The sequence below is a fragment of the Macrosteles quadrilineatus genome, unplaced genomic scaffold (genome assembly GCF_028750875.1).
Source record: "Macrosteles quadrilineatus isolate MER2022 unplaced genomic scaffold, UCM_ALF_1.0 Scaffold_13__1_contigs__length_4303367, whole genome shotgun sequence".
Taxonomy (NCBI): domain Eukaryota; kingdom Metazoa; phylum Arthropoda; class Insecta; order Hemiptera; family Cicadellidae; genus Macrosteles; species Macrosteles quadrilineatus.
Genome location: NW_026542606.1, coordinates 1 through 21918, shown reverse-complemented (window position 1 = coordinate 21918; position 21918 = coordinate 1). Strand labels below are relative to the sequence as shown.

Sequence of the window (21918 nt, the reverse complement as noted above, 5' to 3'; positions counted from 1 at the left end):
TTATAAAAAAGGTTTCATACTTGATACCCTTCAGGAATTTCCAATTCAAATGGGCGTAAAAAAGGAAAATAAACTTGTATTGAATGAGAAATTATTTTATGGTTAACTTTTAATTTCTAATAAAATAATACAGGCATCCCAGGTTCGAACGAGTCGGCTCATATTTCCCACAGGACGTTGGGCTCATGTCCCAAGACACGAACATCACCTTAACCTTCGGCGCCATCATCCACAGTGCTCTCCAGCACTTGTCGTAAAACTTAGGCCTAAGTAAACGGCTCAGGAACATTTTAAACCGAACTCTTCAGATGTTGCCTGCGGTCCAACTTTCTACCTGATCACTAGAAACACTTCGTCCAAAAAATATTGGACAGGTCTTTACTAACTATTTGGGAGGATAGTAAAAAACTAACAACAATTAAAAACTAACAAAAGGCATTAGGTTAGGTTAGGCTGGGTAAGGTCTTCCCTCGTATACAAAGGGGTTGGTGAGATTCCACCGATTCCGAAAGGGTAACGGGGGGCGCGGCTTTCCCTCACAGGTTGGTTGCCAAGTAACCATAATAAACTACAAAATTATACAGACACAAGTATAATCAAATCAAGTTAGTATTTCAAGTTGTTCGTTGAATTATACTGATTTATGTTTGTAATATCAGGTCATGGGCCTCTTACTACCTGAACTGCGTTCCTCAACACTTGTAAATTTTTCGATGGGCCAAAATGTTACTCTATTAGGTTACTCGATTACTCCATTTAATCAACTGTAAAAGCGAGTGGGAGGAAGTGTGACTGTTTTTCTAAGAATTTTGAGTTTGGCCGAAATGTTACTGGACTAAAGTGTTACTACACTCTCCAGCAACCACCCGCGACGGTGCAATGAAATAATACATGCCTGTTTTTGTAATGAGAATATTACTCCTTCCTGTATTTTATGTATACAATGTACGTTTTTGTGTGTAAAGAACCCCCTTGACGACGTCCAAGCAACCTACTTTTCTTGATATTAGATTTTGTACACAATGTCATCTACGTGATCATAACGGAGCCAGTTTCGAAACCTAGTTTTTAGTAAATAGCCACTAAATTTTTACTGGGGGAGAGTTAAAGCAATATTAAACTACTATTTATTCAAGACTTCCACTCAATATCAAAATAATTATACATGGTGACACAAAGGAACCGGACGTTTTTTAAATAAGTAGTACACAGTAGTTAAAAGGGATAAACTGGTTTTAATACTGTACATAGTGAGGTAAACATTTTCCATTTGTTACAAAACCGTTATTTTTTGAAAATGACGTCATGCATACGGCGGCCATGTACTTATCTACAAATGTGTATTCTGGCCTGAAAATCCTCTGAAACTCGGGTCAGGAGGTTGAATGCCATTGATATCTTCTGTGATTGCAAACTTCAAATCCTCTAGAGTGCGTGGTTTGTGAGCATGAACATGCTCCTTAAGAAACCCCCAAAGGATATAATCACTAGTGGACAAGCCAGATAATCTTGGCGGCCACGGCATGTCACCAAAGCGAGAAATCACCTTGTTAGGAAACATTCATTCAATACTGATCTCACTCAGGCGATGTTTTCGGGTGTTCTCGAAGCTCTAACAAGGCCTGGTGGTTGCTTTCTTGTTATATTCCCAGTTGTTCGGAACCCTGAAACCCATCTTAATAGTGTATTTCGGCTTGGAACCGTTCCATGGCGTTCAATATTAAAATGTCGACTAAATTCCCGCTGGATTTTACGACGGATTCGCCATTTCGGACTAAAGTATTGTATGCGAAAACGCGATGGTCTAGGGTCCACTGAGCCATTTCAACAAAAATGGCAAGCCTCACTGAAGGTAATGACATAACTTCAATCTTCCTACTACGTGCGACAACAATGGAACAGCTGTTTAAAAAACGTCCGGTTCCTTTGTGTCACCCTGTACAAAAATTTGCTACGTTCTGGTACTAATTAAATTTGTCAAATGCCATGTGGCAAACGTTTGGCTGACAGTAGCTAATTCAAATACTATACGGTGCTTATCAGCTACAATATTTATTAGTTTTGAAGTTAATGGCAATCGTCATATCTTCTATCAAAATGTTTAAGAAAGCAAGAAAGGTTTACATTTTATAAACATAAGACGATTTTCTAAAGCTCCTTAAGATTATGCAACTTCGTCAGCTTTTGTTTTAATTCACTTTGCATAAAGGCTTCCTAATGAGAGTAGGTTGGTTGTTGCATAGTGGAAAATAAGTGAATCTTAGGTTATTCTACAATAATCTACTTTAAATACATTTTTACTTTAAGTAGTTAAGTTGTATCTTTAAAGTATGCGCCATGGACTACAAAATACAATTAGGTATTGTTAAAGGCTCTCTTATTTAGTAACCTAAATAACAAATTTATATTCAATACAAGTTCTATCGATAATTTTCAATTTTTTTTAATAATTTAATTCGTTGAGGTTACGAAGTGTACTCCACTCCCATCGTCATTGATGGTATTTAAAGTGAATATTAGACCAATGAATTTGGTGCTTGCTCTTGTGGACGCTCAATTGGCCGATGGACCACATGTCGTCCTAGATTAAATAAGTTGATATTCATCACATTATCTATACTATTATATAAAAATCTAATGGTGTCTGTCTGTATGTATATTACTAATAGGTGCAAAAACTACTGAACCAACTGGGCTTAAATTTTACAAAAATATAGCTACCATACCAAGGATGATTATAGGACTATTCACACTTCGATGCTGGCCGTGACCTTTGCCCCTTTGGCTTTAAAAGTTCTGAGGTGAGAATTTTAAAAGTAAATATTGATTGGTCTCCATGGCTGCAATGAGAATACTCACAATGTTTACATTTGCTTTAACATTTTAATGTAAACAAGAAGAACTGCCAAATTGCATATTTCACAATTTAAGACAGCTGATCCAATGAAATTAAATATAATATTTCACACAATTATGTTGTTGGTTTATTTAATCTAATGTCAATGATTATAGAAATTTAAAAAAATCTGAAAGCGTTGCTGTATCAACTTAGACTCTGCTTTTGATTTTTAATGTGTTATGGAAATAATGTTATTGATATATTTTCATAGAAACAGTAAGAAAATTACAATATATAACCTAAATGTTTTGTATAAATTTGGAGGCTACTTTAAATAAATTTCAACTGCTTAAAATGTGTTAGATTAACTTAACATAACTTGCACATCACATTGTTTTTTTATATGTATATTTAGGTAAATTAAGTTATTATGTTTTGCTAAACCTATGCTTAAATTGAACTAAAAATATCATCAATAACTAAATTGTATGTCGTTGATTTTTGTGTTCTAAAATCTGTTGTATATGTGTAACTATATTTAATTATCAAATGGTAATACAAAATACTTTTATTTTATTTTAACATAGCTTTCAGTTCACATTTACTTTATTTGATAAATTTATTTTTTGTGTTTTGCCACACCACTGATTAAATTAAACCAAGGAAAATATCATAAAACTAAGAAGTACACTAAGTAGTTCTTTTGTTTCTAAAATCAATTAAATATCTGTTACTATGATAACTTAATGGTAAGTGTGTAAATGTAAAGGCAATGGACGATGGAACTGAAATAAAAAGAACTGGATTTGTATATTAAGTTGTTTGTTGTTATTTTTTTAGAGTAGAATCAGAGATTCAATGAAACATATACTGTGTTTGCTATTACATTTATTAGTCCTTGATGCTTTGATAATCATATTAGTTTTGTCTGCTGTCTTTAATGCAAAATTATTTGTTTAACCCTTAATTTGGCAAACAAATATTTTTTTGAAAACTACTTTTTCCTTGCAATATTTCAATCAAAAGGGTCTAAAGGAACTTCAAAAAAATAATTTTAAAATTCTGTTAAGTATTTTTTACAATTTTTTCATGTGTGCCATTTTTGGCACTTTGCCAAAGATGCAGAGATTTCTCTAGGAATCTTTTGTTGAATTAAATACAAAAAGTTTATCTGTATAGCACTTAAAAATAGACTTTAGGGTTTGAATAAGTCGACATTATCACATATTGGATATCAAAATTGTATAACTATAATTATATGTAAGATATAAAAAAATCAATTTCTTCACAAAAGTTATCAATCCAATATAAAATGGTATAAACGTCATTATAAAAAATAAACTAAAATGTATACACATGTAAAACCTCTACAAAACTATGTGATTACAATAGAAAATACATTATTATATAATTTATTGATATTTCATTAGTCATGCCCATCAGGAAAATCGTTTGAAATTTCATTAGAGTATGCCCATCAAGAAACATCATCTACTTTTGGTGAAACCCGACAAAACAATTGCTATTTTCTTTCAGTTACAGCCTCGCATTGCACTTTGAACACTCTATCGACGATTTATTTTTTATTTTTACAAAATCTGCATCGACCTCTTGATGTATACAAAGAAAGGATAATGTCCAACACCATCAAAGTGTACATCTTCAACATACATCAGAGCAGCTGGTGTGAGAAGAAGTAAATCCCTGTCTTTAGAACTTGTCTTTTACTCATTTCCTTGGTTAGCAATTCAAAAATCCCATAACTAAAATTTTTTAGTGACATGTTGTCTTGCTGGTTTTTCAATTTAACTATTTTCAACGTGGCAGCAATGCGTTATTGCACGATATGTCGATACAGTGAGCAAATATTAATTTGTAAGTACCAAAATCTTTATCGGAATGCAAAATCAACTTTCATATAAGAAGTTTCACTTTCAGCAGGAAATAGAACTCTTTTTGGTAGATATTTGTTGCCATGGATGGTCGGGAGTTTTTGTAAAGCCCAAGTCTTTTCTAAACAGCCTAGTGAAAAGTCTTTCATCAAAAAAACATTTTTATTTTACAATTTGTGGAAATAAGAGACATACATTTACAAATATAAATACCTTTCACTGTTTTATAAACAGTGTGCCACTTTAGGCGCGCTCAATATACTAAAAAAAAATAACTGTATCTTTGGTAATGTGCCATTTTTGGCACGCCCAAAAATTTTCATTGTTCCCTGGTTCTTTGGCAATGTGCCATTTTTGTCACACTCAAATTGTTTAGTTTATAAAAAGATCAATGTTCATATTTAAGCTAATTTCTGATCTGGGTTATGTTTTCTCATCTTTAATCTGTGCAAATCACTTAGATATATAGTTAAACAGCCTTAAATATTGAAATAAGAAATAATTTACTAACCTTCTACACCAAGCCTCCATACTTCCTTTTCTATATGTTGGTCTAAAGTGATAGTAATTTCCAAAACATCCACTATAGTGCACTAAACCATAATAGCAATAGGCAAAGAACCTTTGGACGCCGTTTGTTGGAATTAAAAAGTTAACAGGCGAACGTGACATTTTTTTGAATCCTCATGTGCCAATAATGGCACGCTGTCAAATTAAGGGTTAAGATTTTTTGTAGTATAGATATATAATTTCTTTAATATTTCAAAATACTATTGATAAGGCACAGCAATATTTCTAAAGTTTATAACAGCTGACTTAGTTTTGCTAACCAATTTATTGTGAGTGAAGAAACTGAAGATGGAAGGATGTGATTTAATATGAAGAAGAGTGAAATTTAAAGAATGTTCATTTAAATTTAATAATTAGTATTTTTGCAACTTAAAAATTGAAATTGAAAATGTACAAAATAAAGAAAAATGATATGTAATTAAGGGAGATGATGGTAAATCATGTATTAGAAATTTTTTATTCGAAGATTTGGTCAGTTTTTCTCATTTCAGCCTACACAAGATTTAAAATTAATTAAAACCAAAATGGTGGTATCCACTACTTGCCAGATTTAAAAGTAATAACTTAAACGTTTAAGGCCATAAAAGTTGAATTTTGTTTCTAAAAGCGTTGGCTGATGTGTAACTGTTATATGCAATAGATGTAGGGATTAAAATGTTTCTATTTTGTGTCCTCTTCCCGTTGCAAAGCACGGGTACAACAACTAGTCTTACTATAATATTATAAATGTGAATGTTTGTGTGTTTGTTCGTTTGTTTGAAGTTCAATTACGCTTTAACTACCGGACGGATTGGGCTGAAATTTGGCATGATGATAGCTCACATTCCCGATTAACATATAAGGATATTCTTATCTCAAAAATCGTTTCAGGCTCCGCCCCAGTGGCTCTGTAAGCCCATGTTAACCTTATGAGTATTCATATTTAAAGGGAAGTAAAGAATTTAGTCAGCTGTTTAAACTAATAAAGGTTGGTTCTATGATATGCAAAAGCATTAAAAAGTTATGAGATTTACCAACAGGTTGCAGCACTATTTTTTGCATTTATGAAACCAGCTAGTTTGAACTAAGCAGCAACAAAAAACGGCGATATGCAATGAGAAGTGTTAACGTAGGATTGTTTACAGCTATGATTATGTTTTTAATTTCATGAATAATTTGTGATCTTTTACGAATTTTTAAAATAGATTTTTCTCTATTGTTTAGGTGAAGTGGTAGAACATTATAGCTATGGTAGATGTGTAATAGTATATAGTATACCATACCGTAAATTTAAAAAAGCAAATTTTATCAAACCGTGCCCTCCATTGCAAACGCAAAGCTTGATTATAACTGCAATAAGCATTTTAGACTTGTATGCCAACCCCGTACGAAGTACATAAATTTATAAATAAAATAATAAAATAAAATACTGCGAGCGGTCTATGGAAGTAAATTAGTTTAGAGTTTTGATTGATTCAATTCATCATATTAATACATCAGCTGATCGAAAAATTCAAATTGAAATTTTTAAACTGATAGATTTTTAAGAAAAAAACTGAAATATGAGCAATTTGTATATTTCCCGTGTAAAGGGTAAAAAAGCTTTAAAATGAAACCTTATTTAGGAAAAAAATTATGAAATGTTAGGGACGTTATGTCGTACCGACAAAAAGAGCACTTGAGAAATAATAGTACATTAAATTTTCCAATTACTGTAAATAAATACTGTAATGTAACATTATAACTCTGGATGATATTTTTTTATTACAATAAATAGTATATTTTGTTACTAGGGCCTGCAGTGACTATTTTCAGCCGACGGCCGAAAGACATTTTATTTATGTGTGACATTACTATATTTGTCGTCTTACTGCGCCATTCTTTGAGGTAACTCATTCGCAAAACGTACAAATATTAAGTTTTTATATGTTAGCTCTAAAAATGATTAACTGCTTGTTTTGCTATCATATATTAACGGTCGTAGCTGTTACTTATATGAGACATTTGTTACTTCGTAAAAATTACTGCTAAAATCATTTTTCATTTTATTTAGTCTAAATGTTAATTAAGTAATTTATTTTAGTAAGGGTACAACAAAACACATTGATAAACCTACAAATATATTTATATACCAATAATGGTAGATTTGTAATCTATGGCTATTTTCTGTAGCAAAATCAGCACACGAACTTCGCGATAAGAACATATACAGCTGGTGGACCTTGACTCAGCTGATTCGTTTTTCCCAAGGAAGAAAAAGGTGTGACCTAAGCACTCCAACCAATGAATACTATTCATTGCTTCAACGCATACATCGAAAACAGCAATCTTGGCGCCTTATGCCGTAATAGCATATTTCGTACCTAGGGCCGAAAATGAGGTTTTGACGGCTCGAGATAGTTTTTAAGTTGAAGACGAAGTCGAGAACTTAAAATGATCGAGAGCTGCAAAACCATTTCGGTCCGTGGTACGAACGCTATTTTTCACCACACTATACCCTATTACCACTATTCACCACAATAATAATGCACACTGATAGTGAAAACAACTTTAAGGTTATGTGAAGAAATAATTTGAGGAATTAACAAAAATAATAATAATTAGTTGCTAGGCAGCAGTGATTTTGTATTGTGTATTTAAAATGCATTTATCTTTTAGGAAGTACGCGGGCAGCTGATTTTGCAAACCTAGGGATTTAAAAACCTGCTCGGTCCCCAAATGACGATGACAGCTGGAATGGCTAGCAAAATGTAACTTTCAGCCACCAATTAACGTATGTAAAACAGCTAAAAACATCATTGTGTGGTGAAAAAGACCGAAAATTAAAAGGTGAGCTGTTATTGTAATGTTTAAATCATATTATTATTATGTCCTATTAAGTTACACATTTTTTATTGATTTATCTGTTTACATATTGTTTTATTACTACAGAATTGCAAATTCAATTGACTAAAACTCCTGTTTTAGAAATGTTTTACTTCAAACTCCCATCATAACGAATTTTTAGAAGTAATTTCCAAAGACGAATAATCAAAAGCGTACTTTCCAATTACTTGCTTGAAATGGGATTTATCGAACATTAAGAGCAATCTTCGCAAAGTCTCCTGTAATATCAAAGTTGAGAATCCTGAACTTAATTTTAACAAGAACTCTTCAGTGTTAATGAGTTTCTATTTAGTGTAAGATTATAATCTTAGGATTGTCCATTGTTAAGTAACACCAGACTAATTAGTATTCATTCAATACATTTTTGTTTGCCATTATCAAACATTTATCATTGGTCTCATCATTACATCCACGATATCTGCATCAATAGTAAGCAACGTGATGTAGGTTACAACTTTATTTTCTTACAGATTTTTCTAAGCTTTGTTTAATGAGTTAAAATTAATTTTGTTCAAATAAGTAATCAGTTAGGGTTATAATTAAGCAGAGCTATAACAGTATTTAAAATTGTATAATAAACTAATAAATTATAATATGGTTTTACTAGCTCCTTGGAAGTTGGGTTTGATGGTTACAAAAATAATAAACTACCATTATTTACTATATAAATGGAATTTCCACCCATACATATACGGTTCTATGCTGTATAAACATGACTACAACTGTGCTCCTTTGTCAACTATTGTTGCTGGTTGTCCAACAATTGCTCTTGTATCAGCAAGCCCGTATCTCATCTCTGGAATTGTCATACGCTGAAAGCCTCGACTGCCCCAAGCTATAATATGTCGCTACACAGAACTGACGGATACAACTGGCAACATTGTTGCAAAGTTTTAACCCACACTTCTATTTTCGATTTCAGACACTTATCGGAAAAGAAAATATATTCAATACATATGGCAAACAGCTGAAGTATGAATTACAAAAAAAATGTATTTATGATAAGCAGTACTCATCTTAAGAGTGGATGTAATATCTACCAATCCTTTTTTACCATTTGCATTAGTATATAATACAAATATATAAACATTTTGTATAAACATAATAATCAAATATAACAAATATACAGTGTGTAAATTAAGTATGGAAACAAATCTGTATTTTTAAAACCGAAATAGATAGAAATATTATATTTGTGGCAATAATAGTTAACAAAGATTCCGCAATTTTTCACATGAAAAATATTTTTTTACCCCCCTAACAGGGTTGGTGGTAGGGGGTGACTTATTTTTTTCAAATAGCAACCCCTATGGAGTGACCCCTCATTTTGAAGGGTTTGTCAAAAGAAACACAATGACGCAAATCCGAGGTGAATATCTCACTCCTAGCTAACATGGCGGATATTCCAAAATGGGCTTTTTTTACAAAAATTAAATTTTTCATTACCCACCATTTAGGCTAGGGGTGAAATATCTACCTCGGGTTTGCGTCATTCTTTTTCTTTTAACAAACCCTTCAAAATGAGGGGTCACTCAATAGGGGTTGTTGTTGAAAAAAATAAGTCACTCCCACCCCCTACCCTGTTAAAGGGGTTGAAAAAATATTGTTGATTAAAAAAATTGCGGAACCTATGTCAACAATCAATTCCACAAACAGAATATTTCTATCTATTTCGGTTTTAAAAATACAGATTTCTTTCCATTATTTGTGAAATTGGTGCTTTTCACGTACAATAAATCAAATTTTGGAATATCCGCCATTTGGGCTAGGAGTGAGATATTCACCTCGGTTTTGCGTCATTGTGTTTCTTTTGACAAACTCTTCAAAATGAGGGGTCACTCAATAGGGGTTGCTATTTGAAAAAAATAAGTCACCCCCTACCACCTACCCTGTTAGGGGGGTAAAAAAATATTTTTCATGTGAAAAATTGCGGAATCTTTGTTAACTATTATTGCCACAAATAGAATATTTCTATCTATTTCGGTTTTAAAAATACAGATTTGTTTCCATACTTAATTTACACACTGTATAAACAGCGTGTAACTCAAATTTAAAGGAAACGTGAAATTGAAAACTTCAACTCTATTTTTGTAACATAAAATAATATGAATCGCAAATTTTAATGGTTGACATTTTCCAGTATGACAGCCTACCTTAAAATTTCTTATGAAACACCTAGTATTATATTATTGTTTTAGAATGTAAATGCAGTTAAAACAACTTTATAATTCTAGATTTTTTTAAAGCTACTCAATCTGGAGTTACAGAGATCTCTTGAAAAGGTGGCTTGTTGTGTACATTCTGCATCCTGTACTTCCTAAACGAGTAAGGTTGAAGATTAAATTCATAGAATACATGCATTGGCCTTAAAATTCATAAAAATTCTAACAAGATCGCAATATACATAAAATATATTAATGTCATTTTACAAAAACTACCGTCATTTTCAAATGTGGTGGCCAAATTTTAATTGGATCACAATGCATTTTCCCCTCCACTATTGATAAAACTTGGAGTAATACAGCAGACACTCCATTAGGATGAGTTTTACCATTCAATGACGTCATAGTTTGTGAAGGTGGGGTGACTGAGGTAAATGTAAAAAAACATCTCATGAAATTTAAAGTGACTACTGTTAATAAAACTCCACTTTTGATATGATCGGATGTAAGGGAGTGAACACATATCCATAATATGATGAGTTTAACTAGTCATCTTAGCCAGACTACGAAAACAGGCTTTCACAGGGGGCTGTGGGTCAAATATGAGTGTTTTTGGATTTTTTACCCTAAAACCTCAAAATTCCACATAGGCCTACTAATAGAATCTGTTCAAAATAGGAAGACATTTCCGATGAGTTTAACAATTTCTTTTCATACATAGGCAAAGACTCAAAGGCAGCTTCATCCATAAATACAGATATAAATAAGAAATATTTTAATTCACTCTTTCTACATCCAACTACCGAAAAAGAAATTTTAAATGTCATCAAAGGCTTAAAAAACAAAAAGTCTTCAGGGGCTGATGACATATCTTCAATTTTACTAAAAAAGGTTGCATCATATTTGGTAAAACCTCTATGCCATTGAATTAATATGTCATTCACCAGTGGATCATTTCCTGATGCGCTGAAGGTGTCAGTGGTCAGGCCTATATATAAAAAGGGAGATTAAAGCTCTGCAACAGCTATAGGTCCATATCAGTTGTGTCTGTATTTTTAAAGATATTTGGAAAAATCATGGTGATTGAACTATGGGACTTTTTGACAATAAATAATATTATATCCGAAAACGAGCATAGATTTACTAAGGGTAAATCTACTACCTCGGCGATGTTTCAACTGATAAATGAGGTGGTTTGTGAATTAGATGCTGCAAACTACTCGGCTGGTTTGTTTATCGACTTGAGCAAGGCGTTCGACACAGTGGACCATAACTTATTGCTCGATAGGATGAGTAATGTGGGCGTAAGAGGATCCCTTAGATTGGGTCAGGTCATTCCTTTGTGGCAGAAGGCAATACGTAGAAATAAGGGCAGTTGATGAGGCTGGGTGCATTAGAGCCTCCCCTTCTGCTGGGAATTCTGTTGCTAGGGGGGTACCTCAGGGCTCCGTTCTGGGACCAGTCCTCTTCCTTCTTTTTATTAACAACCTCTCTTCCTGCATAACCTCCTCAAAGTTATCCCTATTCGCCGACGACACCTCTCTCTCAGTTTCTAGCTCCAATTTTCTAAATCTGGAACAAATTAGTTTTTTGGATGCAAACGCTATAATTCAATGGTTTGGCAACAGTTTATTGAAAATCAACACAGACAAAACACAGCTCATTAACTTCCGCTTATCAAATCATTCAAACCGATCAAACAGTGGGTTTAGTCTCCTTCTGGACAAAACTAAAGTCCACCCTACACCAAATGTCAAGTTCCTTGGATTGATCTTAGACGAGAATCTTAGATTTCATGACCATATCAAATACATAAAAAAAAAAAAAAAACTCAGTTCTGGTATCTTCGTTTTACGTAACCTCAGGAACAATGAGAATCTGGAGATAATGTTGACGGCATACTATGGGCTCATTTATCCCCACTTAGCATACGCCGTTCCTATATGGGGATGTGAGTGCCAGCAAACTAAAATGTTGTTTAAACTCCAAAAAATGGCTGTGAGAGCTATTTTCTCTCTAAAAATTTTCTAAATTTGACCTTTCTGTAAAAAACCAATACACATTGCGCAATTCACACACATTACCTATTCCTAAACATTCAACAACTTTCTTCAAGAAACACGTACTGTACAATGGCATAACACTTTTTAATTCACTTCCACTTTTTCTTAAACTTGAACCAACCCTGTTAAAATTTAAAAGACAATTAAAATCTTTGTTGATTAAGTTTACCTGTTACAAAGTCCAAGAATTTTCATCCAAACTCAGTTCCATGAATAGTGATGTAAATATTTATATATAAGTCTGCACCATTGTATATTGTATGAGATTGTATATTTGTAAATAGTTCTTAAGTATATGTATCCAACTTTTATTTCATTTTGACTTAGCCAATACAACTGGTTTACATTGTTAATTCTGGCTCAATAAATTATATGACCGCCATGTGGTTTTATGGGGCGAATATGGATTTCTTGCACATTTATTATGAAAACATTGAACAATTTAAGATTTATCTGTTTTACATATTCTTTAATGACACCTTATTGGTGTCAGATTGGTTATATTGGTCTTATTGGTTACCAAGATCCCTTTTATTCAGTTCGCTGACGATATAAAACGTTTTGTGGAAAGTTGCTTCTCCCCATGGTTTTGAGTCCTTGCTGAAGGATCATAATGGTGTCTCCACTGAGACGTGTCTAAAGTTGAGTACCATCAAGAATAAATGAAAACTTTATGCTTAAAACAAAATTCTCTAGATATTGAATATTTCCTAGATACTTATCAACTTGTCATTTGAGTTTGGGCCACACATTCACCACATCTGCGCCAAGGCCGTTTGCATTCTCGAGAGATCTGTTGCTCTGCAAGACATTGTTTGAGCATCCTGCTATATCTAGTGTAATTTCTCTGTGTGCCAACAACTAGAGTACTACTGTGTATTCTGGTCACCTTACCAGCTGAATGATTTGTAGGGAATGGTTATTGAAATTATAGGGAATGAATGAAAAATGGGAATAGAAATGAGAAAAGGTTCAATGAGAATTAGTTCGAAGGACCAGAGGGTATGAAATGTAGAGAAATGGAAATATTAAATGGAGATTATGAGGGGGAGAAAAAATGAACACACTTTTGAGATAGGAGAACAAGACACTGATTTTATTTACATTTTGAATGCAACATATGTTAACAATATAATAATAAGGAATAATTTAATATGAAAATAAACACATGTTGCTGAGAAGAGAGTTAGTTTTAAGTAAAACAAAGAGGATGAAATAAAATGGTCAAGTTTACCGAACACCAGCTCAGCCTTATTTTTATTCCCTATCTCAGTTTCATCCCAATACAGGAAGAATGAGCGTACGCCTATTTTATTCACAATCTTATAAACACTGAGATCTTTATATTTTACGAATTAACAAACTAGCCATGATATATACTTATGTCATGATAAACTAACAAAATCCCTTATTATTAACCTCATTTACCTAATTATATTACCTTCATTATTTTGTATGGACAGAATTTCTAAACAAACTGTATCATACTTGATTTTCCATGCTATGACTTCAACTTGCAAATGTAAGAATGATGTTATGTTTCAACTGCATATACAAAGTTGACTGCCATCTAAACTTTATGCTATCCTCGAATGAGATAAGGAATTATATTTACCACTACACTCTAAAGGAGCCGCTTAGCACTCAGTATAAAGAATGTAACGTAAAGGGTATATTAAATATGTACGGAAATATATTACATCTAAATATATAAAAGAAAAGGCAAAGCCCTCACTGGCTCACTCACTCACTCACTCATCACTAATTCACCCACTTCCCATTTACCTAGGAGGCTGAAATTCGGTACACCGATTCTTTGGGCATTAAATAGGAAACCTAAGTAGTTTTTATTCTGATAGGGCCTTCGGGCTTCGCCCCAGTGGCTCTGGAGTTTCCCATATTATGATTTTTCATATTTAAAAGTAATTAATGAATCTTAACAGTTGTTTCAATTAAACAAGTTGGTTCTGTTCTATGATGTTCAATAGCATTAAAGTTACAAGGATTACCAACATGCGAATACTTAAAAAGTTAAATGGGGCAAAGGCCGCGGGTACAGCTAGTATATTAATATAACCTGACCAATGATTACTTCTTATCTTAGTTTTAATTGATTATAGAATTCTTATAAAAGGATTAGGGAATACATCCTTTCTGACATATGAAAGGAAAGATTTGAGTAACAGGAAAATCAGGCAAATAGTAATTTGAGTTATTATTCACCACAGCTTATATACAACTTAATTTCAAAACTCCTATTAACCTTTCTTACCAATTTTCTTAACTAATACAATTGATTCATATTACAAGTTTAATGTTTTATAACAAGCATTAAAAGATAAAAAAAAATTAAACTCACTGGCCATTCTAAAATAATCATCATATCCAGCAGAAAAATATAAAAAAAACAACACGTGAAGTAACACGACATTTTATTTTTACACATTAATGTTAACTTGAAACACGATTATTTGACGGAAACAAGAAATTGACAGCAAAATGATTCGCCTGGCAGGATGCAGTGAATCGCGACCAATTAACACAATTAACTCTGGAAAATTCATATGCTCTAGTGATTGTCTCATTATGGTACGTGGGGTCAGTGTTTTAGTGAATGACTTAAATCAAACTGGTTTACATATCTAAATAAATAAGATCATTATAAGGTAAATTAATCAACAAAAAGTATAAGGGCTTAAAAAATAATGCCCTTTATTTTTAGCGAACTTTCCTACAGGGAAGTAGCTATTTTAATATTACTTACAATATTTTGCGAAGATAAAATTTGTAAAATACAGGGTGACAATAATTAAGTCTAAGGACGACTCTTTAACTTTAAAACTAAAAGAGATATCACAAACAAATTTGGCACATCATTACTGGTAGTAGGAAGTAAGTTACCTTTTTGTGTACATTTTGATCGGATGTCACATATGGGGGACGGCCGATAGGGAGTAACTTTTTTCCAAACGTGTTATTAAAACTATAATATTTCTGTTCCTTTTAATATCACACTTAGATATACGTACTGAACAAACGTCTACCGTGATGTTTATTTTGGGCATGGGTATGTGTTTCACGATTAATGTTTATCAACAAATTTTTAACAAAGCAAGTAAAGCTACTGTCTGTATGCAGGTAATCCGGTTCGCTCCAAAGAAGGGGTTTTTGAAAGAGGCGGTATATATAATTAGATGCTCGGGACTTTTTAATAAAGTGTTATGCAAATCACCTATAATATTTTCCTACTCATGGCAAACTGTTCTACAACAGAAACTACGATACTCGCTAGGGACAAGAACATGATATAGCCATCGATGTGTCGATGTTTTGTTGGACAGATTGCTTCCTTATCTCCCCTTCACTTGTGGATCTCTATACATTGTAACATTGAAAAGAAAACTTGCTGAGGATGCCCTACACGGCTGTAATACATATTCATAATGCCAATTGTAGTTATTGTTATATTGCCTTTTGAAAATTTGAATGTCGAACCAGTTTAGATGCATAGTACATAAAAAATAAGGTGACTATTTTTTTTCTCTATTTTGAGAAATGGGAACCAGCAAACTGACACATTCTTTCCCCCAGTAGCTAGTCAAAAGCACACAATATTTTTTTGGTAAAATCACAAACATGTCAATACATTTTGAACCGTACCTTTTACAGGATTTAGGGTTGCACAATTTTGTTAAAAGGCTAAAGTACCTTAACATACTAAATGTTAATAAACCATAGGTGAGGTATTTAGCTCTGTACTCATTTATGCACATTTACACACACACACAGGCGTGAACACACACACATGATACGCACACTCGCTTGCACACACACAGGCATCACTTCGAAAACCACAATTTATGGGGTTCAGGGGTCCCAAAATGGATATTTCCACCTAAAACCTAAACTAAAAATGTTGACGAAAACAATAATTTCTCTATTTACCCTATTATGAATAAGGGAGAAGCTAAAATTCATATACACTTAATAAATTCCGTCGTTTCAGACTGAAACGAGATTTGTTTTGAAGGATGCTGGGATTGGACAGCTTAAAATATCAGGCACTATAATTATCACTCTGTCATTTTATAGTAAACAGCTGTTTCAAACATTTAATCTAAGAAAAGTAGTTTAATCTAAAGTAAAGTGATTGTTTTTAAATATCCAAGCTTCATTACCTGTATGTTAATGTGAATTGTTGATATTTATAGGCATGCACTGTGGATGCGATACTCCCTAGTGTGAATTAACGTCCGCACTAGTGAGTACTACAACTATCCGCAATACTATCCTGATAATTAGAAAAATTCGTTAATACCAAGGCAAAAATGTGGTTTCGATTCCACTATAAATAGTAGGTTCCTTAGTTGTCATTAGCTGTATGGGTTATTAATTAACAGCTGTGTCTAAGGAATATGTCAGCCTTGCTATCTAACAAGACTACAAGATCGCGCCACTCATCCTACACTCATCTCCATTCATACTTGGCTTAAAAGACCTACTTTGTATGGTCGCCATTTCTTTGAAAAGTATTTAAGTATTAATAATTATTGGGTTAATATAATATTGAGGGACCGAGCTGATCTAGTAGTTAGACCGCGGGACTTTGGTGCCTGAGGTCCCGGATTCAAATACCGCCAATTACCAATGGATTTTAGCTAAGTGATAATACCGCAACCCCAAGGTCAAGCCTGAATTAATGTTGAAAACAATGCCGGGTTCGTGCCTAGCGTTCTAGTATAATAAAATATTATATTAACTTTATTACTATACTTATATTGTGATAGATTCACCAAATTATAATACCTTTTTCCCAATTTTTTTAGCAACGTATTTCAATAACACAAAGATAAGGGAGCTTGGAGAATATCTAATGTATAATTTATACAATTAACAGAAACATCTCTAGGGAGGAAATCTCTTAAACCTTAGGACGTGTTATTAAAAGTTCTCTCGTTAAAATTTCTCTTGCCGAAGCCTCTCAATTTGTTATTTATGAATGGCTAACCGATGTATTTCACAAAACAATTATTTCAGTCCCTTAATTGAAATTCGGTTTTAAATATTAGTGTTTTAGTGTGGAAGTAATCGACTGACCACTCTACTTACTGTTGTACAGGGTACCTCGGGACATGTTTCTCTATTACATGTCTCGCTGACTATATAAATTTTCGTTTAAGTGTTTAATTGATTGACTATGTAGTTGTATGATTTGAATTCCCCCTACATTGTTGACGATATTACTGTTGTCAAGAAGAGTTTTAAGATTCTTTTGTTTTGACACTAACAAGTAACTAATGTAAAGCTATATTAAAAATAATAATATTCAGGTCAATTTGTATGCGAAAGGTCAAGTACGTTACTTATAAATGCTTGTCACGACTGCAATGATTTGTGTATATTTAATTTGCAAGTTTATTCAAAGAAACTTTAATGTACAAATTGAAAATGGGTTCAGGGGTCCCAAAATGAATATTTCCACCTAAAACCTAAACTAAAAATGTTGACGAAAACAATAATTTCTCTATTTACCCTATTATGTATAAGGGAGAAGTTAAAATTCATATACACTTAATAAATTCCGTCGTTTCAGATTGAAACGAGATTTGTTTTGAAGGATACTGGGATTGGACAGCTTATAATATCAGGCACCATTAATTATCACTCTGTCATTTTATAGTAAACAGCTGTTTCAAACATTTAATCTAATAAAAGTAGTTTAATCTAAAGTAAAGTGATTGTTTTTAAATATCCAAGCTTCATTACCTGGATGTTAATGTGAATTGTTGATATTTTAGGCATGCACTGTGGATGCGATACTCCCTAGTGTGGATTAACGTCCGCACGGGTGAGTACTACGACGATCCGCAGTACTATCCTGATAATTAGACCAATTCGTAAAAATGTGGTTCGGATTCCACTATAAACTGTAGGTCCATATACTTGCCAGCTGTATGGGCTATTAATTAACAGCTGTGTCTAAGGAATGTCGGCCTTAGTCAATAACAAGACTACAAGATCGCGCCACTCATCCTACATTCATCTCCATTTATACCATCGATGTATAATAAACTCTACATTCATACTTGGCTTAAAATACCTACTTTGTATGGTCGCCATTTCGTAGAACAGTATTAACAGTATTAACAAGTACAGATAAATTATTATTTAAACAAACATCCTGTTGTAGAACTTCGCAATTATAAAGCATTTTGTAAATTACTCTAAGCATCTAAACAGGCCATTTATTGATTTTCTTAAATTTATTATATGGATTTTCATTGATAACAAATATTGATAATAAATTTTACTGTCAGTTTTTTTTATTTATAACGATAATATTTATTTTTTACAACAATACAGTTTTATGATGTAGACCTAATTTTACCATAATTATTTTCTGAATTTATTTATTTCCTAAAAATAGTCAATTATAATCAATATTTTTCGTGTGTCAATATAACACATTTGCTTCTTCTTTTATAAACGCATTATAAGTACTAATAACAAGTATACTTGATGGCGAATCACATTTAAACACTTGGAACTGCACAAATCCCAATTTTTTCAAGGAAAAAGCTACGAGTTCACGTAAAATTACTACGAGTGTTGTACTAAGTTTTTTCCAAGCTAATATTGCTGACTCAAAAGGTAAAAAAGTCCTAAAACAATAACAATCATAATAAAGATTTGTAGACACCAATTCCAACGACTTGCTTTACGGACTTGAGAAAATTAAGGTGCTACGATCGTAGAGCCAAAATATCCCTTATTTTAGAAAGTTTTCACTTGTTTTTTAATCAAACGAGTTCTTCCGTATCAATAAATATACACACAAATATTTAAGTTCATCCCTAGACATTCATATTTTAGCTATACAGTTTACATTTATTAAAAATTTTGTTTTAATATGTATATCATAGTTTAATGGAACTAACAGTAATGTTTATATTGATTGAAGTAGGTGATCGAATTTATTAGAACGGTTATTGCTGACCAATATCTTTCAGCCCAATATTATACTGACCTACATACATTACATATATAACACTCTGATAATCTATATATTTAATACACAGTTGTAACACTGTTTTCTCAGTAATTACTGGACCGATCTACAAGATTTATGTCTCAAATTAAAGGGGATAGTGTGTAGATTTGCCGAACTTCCTTAGAATTTACGTTTTTTCTAAGGGCTACTACCTACAGCCCTTTAAAGGTAGAGTCATTACAATTCTTATTGAAGAATATAATACACAGTTTATAAATTATTCGTCAGCTGTTTAATGTTTGTCAGACATTTGTTATTATTTTTATAACCTCACTTTCAGTATGCAATTATTAAACTTGGAGTTTCTGTTTATAAACACACGATTATGATCAAGGAAAGTGTATTTGTTAACTTATTTTTGAAATGTTTTAGTTTTCCTGCAAAGTGATCTGAAGGAAAGTGGTAATTGAGGTTTGAGTATGGAATGTGAAATAATACCCATAGTAGGGAACGGAAACTTATTGGTTTGATCAATATAATTTATTCTGAGCCGTGACTAATTCCACCGGGCGAATGTCACGACTCATATTCAATGGTTCAAGTGTTTTTTTTATAGTAGGCTAGTTCAGTGTTTCGTTTGTTACTTCCACGACCCCGAACAAGGCTGTGAGTCTTGTTTTTCTTACTCGGACCGTCTAGTGTCAGAGGCTCCGAGACATCGCTCCTGTCGACAACGAGTTGATAATTCATCCTTTTACATCTTTATTGTGTGGCATGTTTTATTTGCAGTTTGCCTCAATTTTATTCAGGGTGTTATTAACGTCGACCATGGAATAAAATTTATCGCGCCACGCGCGCCTTTTGGGTGATTTTTTCACATTTTTTTTAAGTTAGGTTATTTTGCCACGTTTTGCACTAGGTCTGAAACCTAGTCTTGGGGTCGTGGAACCCTTTTGATAGTTAGTTTCCCTTTTTCCCTGTTGTTTTGGTATAATTCAGGGCTTTGCCCGAAATGCTAGGCCTAGAATTTGACTGAGAAATGTTTGTTGGAAGGCCGCTATTTGAGAGAAACTGCCAGGTCAGTTGTTGTCCTTTTGACTGTTTGTGGTAGGCCTAGGCCTACAATTTTGCTCATTTAATGTAAATGTCTTAGGCTACTACTTTTTGTAGCCCTTCGTTCTGTGTCCCGTAAAATTTTTAGTGTTGTTTTTCTTGTAAAATGTTCAGTTTGTGTTACCCAGTCAAGTATTGTTAAAGTCCTTTTATTTTGCTTTGTGCTTGCCAAACTAGTTAAATTAAGTTGAATTAACTGCTCTTAAAGCTCCCCAGAAAGTTTGAGTCATTTTAATCAAGTTTTAAGAAAGTTACAGTAATTTTTAGTTTGGCAATTCTCCATTCAGGTTTGAACTGGGTAACCTGGAAGGCCACTGGTTCCTGCCTTTGAGTTAAGGTTTGGAATGGTCTGGAAAAGCTGCTGGAACATTTCCCCCAGCTTTTAAGACCATTCCGAACAAATTCGGATCACAACTTTTGGAGAAATTAGCAAAAATACATGAGTCGTTGCGTTAGGCCTAAATTTTTTGTATGGAACGTTTTTTGTCAATTTTAAAGTATTTTTCTGTGTTTAAGTGTCAATTGTTCTGTGTTAACTTGTTCTCCTGGCCACTTTGGACCAGGCAATTTACATTTTTTCACTCTATTGGTGAAATTCATCACTGTCACATACCCGTCTGGCCTGCTGACATTTTTACCGCAAATTAATGTTACCGATCTTGTACTGTTTACCCTGTTAATTGTTTTGTTTAAATTATTGTCACTGTTTAAAATGTTTTATATTGTTAAAGAGCTGTGATAACAAACCTTTTAAAAATTTAGAAATTTTTGAAAATATTATGTTAGGCCTAATCTGTGGATTTTTGGAAGTCAGTGAAAGACAATTAAATGTGTGACAGTGAACCTTGCGGTAATGAACTTAGACTGTTGCTACTGTGTTTTCTGGGTTTTGTCACTCAGGGCCCAGGAGGACTACCGTCAACCTTCTACGTTTGGAGCATGGGCGGAGAAACATTTCTTCGTGGGGCCCTCTTTTGGGACTCTGGCCAGCCCACCTCTCCGTCGAACTTCAGCAGCCCTCCAGTGATGTGCGCCTGAAGACCCATGAACTAGTCATCCGTCGTACCGCAAGTTACTTGTTGTTTTGTTTTCGTCACATATTTAAATCATAGTTGGATTCATAAAAAGAGGAAAGAGACTATCTAAAGTTATTATTGTTGAGGCCTATAGATTTTATTTTTGTTATTTCTTTTAAAATTTTATTTTAGCTAGCCTAATTATTTGTTAATCCTTAAAAAATTTTTATAACCTTTTAATTAGCCTATCCAATTAAATTTCATTTTTTGGGGCCCCTAAATTTTCCATAGTTACCAAGTTCTATAATGCAGTATTAAGAAGACATGTTTATATTAATTGTTATATTTTGTTTATTTAAAAGAATTTTGAAAGTAAAAGCTAGTAAGGTCTTTTTAGCCTATTTGAA

General features: G+C 33.0%; 1 protein-coding gene across 1 annotated transcript in view; it reads left to right on the top strand.

Moving 5' to 3' along the window:
• Positions 1–21522, top strand: part of LOC129004935 (uncharacterized protein K02A2.6-like) — a 36817-nt gene extending 15295 nt beyond the window's left edge. Inside the window, exon 3 of the mRNA XM_054433655.1 lies at positions 21335–21522. Within this exon, the coding sequence (XP_054289630.1) occupies positions 21335–21522 (188 nt within the window). The remainder of the gene's footprint in view (positions 1–21334) is intronic.
• The last annotated feature ends 396 nt before the right edge of the window (positions 21523–21918 follow it).